The sequence below is a fragment of the Acytostelium subglobosum genome (genome assembly GCF_000787575.1).
Source record: "Acytostelium subglobosum LB1 DNA, scaffold: scaffold102, whole genome shotgun sequence".
Lineage (NCBI taxonomy): Eukaryota > Evosea > Eumycetozoa > Acytosteliales > Acytosteliaceae > Acytostelium > Acytostelium subglobosum.
The window spans coordinates 1-2,418 of record NW_012236431.1 but is presented as its reverse complement, the minus strand read 5'-3'; the positions used below and the strand labels follow the sequence as shown (position 1 = coordinate 2,418).

Genomic DNA, 2,418 nt, shown 5'->3' with positions numbered 1-2,418 from the left:
ATTCATTCATTCATYCATTCATYCATTCATYCATTCATCCATTCATCCATTCATCCATTCATCCATTCATTCATTCATTCATTCATTCATTCATTCATTCATTCATTCTCTGTTGTAATATAATGAAATATAAATAATTGAGTTTTACAACTCCGCTGACTCATGGTCACGTTACACCCTCTTACAACGAGGGTATACCAGCCAGCTGAAGCAATACAATTAACATCTTATTATATGTGCAATCACAGAGACAAAGGGAGTAGTTGTTTTGCTTACAACAGTTTGAATCATGTCTATATTACATAACTCGACGTTAACTATGTCTTCTACATGTAGATAATAAATAATGTTTGTTTAGAGTGATTGTGAATGTGTGAAGTTGCTCAACTTTGTTGATATGTTGTCAGAGAGGGGTTGGGGTCATTTGTGACCAACAAATAGCTGATTCCAAGCACAACCGACAAGTGGCATATACTAAACAGAAGGAGAGAAAGGCAGGCATCCAACAACATCAACAACAACAACAACAACAACTACAACAACAACAACAGGCCATGAACATTGATTCATCTCAATCACAGTCATCCATTTACCCCACCCTACAGTCAATCAGCTACCGCGGTAAGCCAGCTGGCCAGCGGACACACAAACAGGAGCAATGACGAGAATCGAATGAACAAGACTATCAAGGACGTTGGTCTATTTGGCATGTTGGAATATGTTACCATCAGCTGAGGCCAATGCTGTCACAGAGCGAAAGACGGAAACCAAGGAGAGTGTGTGTGTGTGCGTGCGCATGTATCACCTCCCAAAGAAAGACTTGTATGCACTGTACAGATTCCACACCTCTAAACCACCCGCCCATCCAATATCTTCATATCCTCTGCTCGCTGGCTATGAAGATGATGTGAGCAGGACGACTGCCGTGGTCACATTTATCCACGTGGGCTACACAACATTCATCAAGTATCTACCAAAGTGGATGCGCCGCGCCAGGCTCAGGAATGACATTTGTCCCACCTGTGAGGATGGTAGGATCAAAGGCAAAGACATGACCTAACCAAACTGAGCAATCACAAGCGTCTGGTCAACTCACGCAGAGAAGACTTCAAGAGGTCAAAGCAGGAAGTGAAGGATGATGAAGTGGTGATGGTAGCAGACTTCAAGGCCAATGTGGACATCAACAAATCTCAACGAGAGTCAAACTATCAGTTCTACAATGCAGTTATGAGGAGCCTCTTTGGAATCGTAACCTACTACAGCATCAACGGAGTGAGGCACAAATTTACCTTTGGGTATGTTACAACTCCAAAATGAACGACATTGATATTGTTGCTTACTCATTCATTCATTCATTCACTCATTTACTCATTCACTCATTCACTCATTCACTCATTCATTCATTCATTCATTCAATCAATCATTCAAACTTTATCTCAATCAAACAATTATTCCAACTTCCATCAAGCTACTTCTCCAGAGTCCTTGACAAATCAGCCAATCATGCCAAGGCATGTTATCTCAATCTGTTCAATGATAACAAAGACTTCTCCAACCTCTTTCCAACTATCGATGGCGTACCACTATTTGGTGGTCACATCAAAGAAGACACTCTGTGGTCATTGTCTGACAATGGACCAACATTCAAGTCCAACAAGTGGCTCAATCACGTCAAGGTCATGGCCAAGCTACTCAACGTTGATATTGACGCCAAGTTCTTAGGTCCATATCATGGCAAGTCTGATTGTGACATATACTTTGGTGCTTGGACCAAGATCATCAAGGACTTCAGACTATCTCTGGACTCCAACATCATGAAGAGAACAACAGCATCAATAGTCGACTATGTCAACAATCGGTTTGCCCAGCACCACTTCAATACCAAACCGGCCACACAACGCAATGGTGTCACCAAACGCTATAAACAATCAATAGTTATATATCCAACAGTGGAATCATTCACAAGGCAGGCCTTGTCCGACTGTGCAATCTCGGAAGCTCTTTTGCCTTATTAAATTTCGCGTGATGATGCTGCATTTGATGCTTCCAACTTGTCCAGCAAAGAGCAGGCTGAGCATGACAGAATGTCCCTACAAGTCCAACAAGCCGAACCTGATGATGGTTTGGACTTTGTTTTGCCCCAGCCACCTGCCTCAGCACCAAGCCCCCAACTGCCTCCTGCCTCAGTGCCAGGTCCACAACATCCAAAGACAATGCCCATGCTCATGGAATACAAGTCCAATGTAACTATTACCCAATACTTCGACTTCCATTGTCGTAAAGACACACATGGCTATTATCAGATGTATGCCATCGATCATCCATATATCATCATACCAAGCGACACCGCTCCCATGGACATTGAAGACACCGATTCAACACCATCATTTGCAACAACAACAACAACAACAACAACAA

At 42.6% G+C, this 2,418-nt stretch overlaps 1 protein-coding gene across 1 annotated transcript; it reads left to right on the top strand.

The window, feature by feature from the left end:
* Window positions 1-1,149: 1,149 nt before the first annotated feature.
* SAMD00019534_126840 (hypothetical protein) lies at window positions 1,150-2,015 on the top strand (the record flags this gene model as incomplete). The annotated part of the gene is made up of 2 exons (XM_012892090.1): window positions 1,150-1,295; window positions 1,469-2,015. 2 exons carry the CDS (start codon window positions 1,150-1,152, stop codon window positions 2,013-2,015), a joined length of 693 nt encoding a protein of 230 aa, XP_012747544.1.
* Window positions 2,016-2,418: the final 403 nt, after the last annotated feature.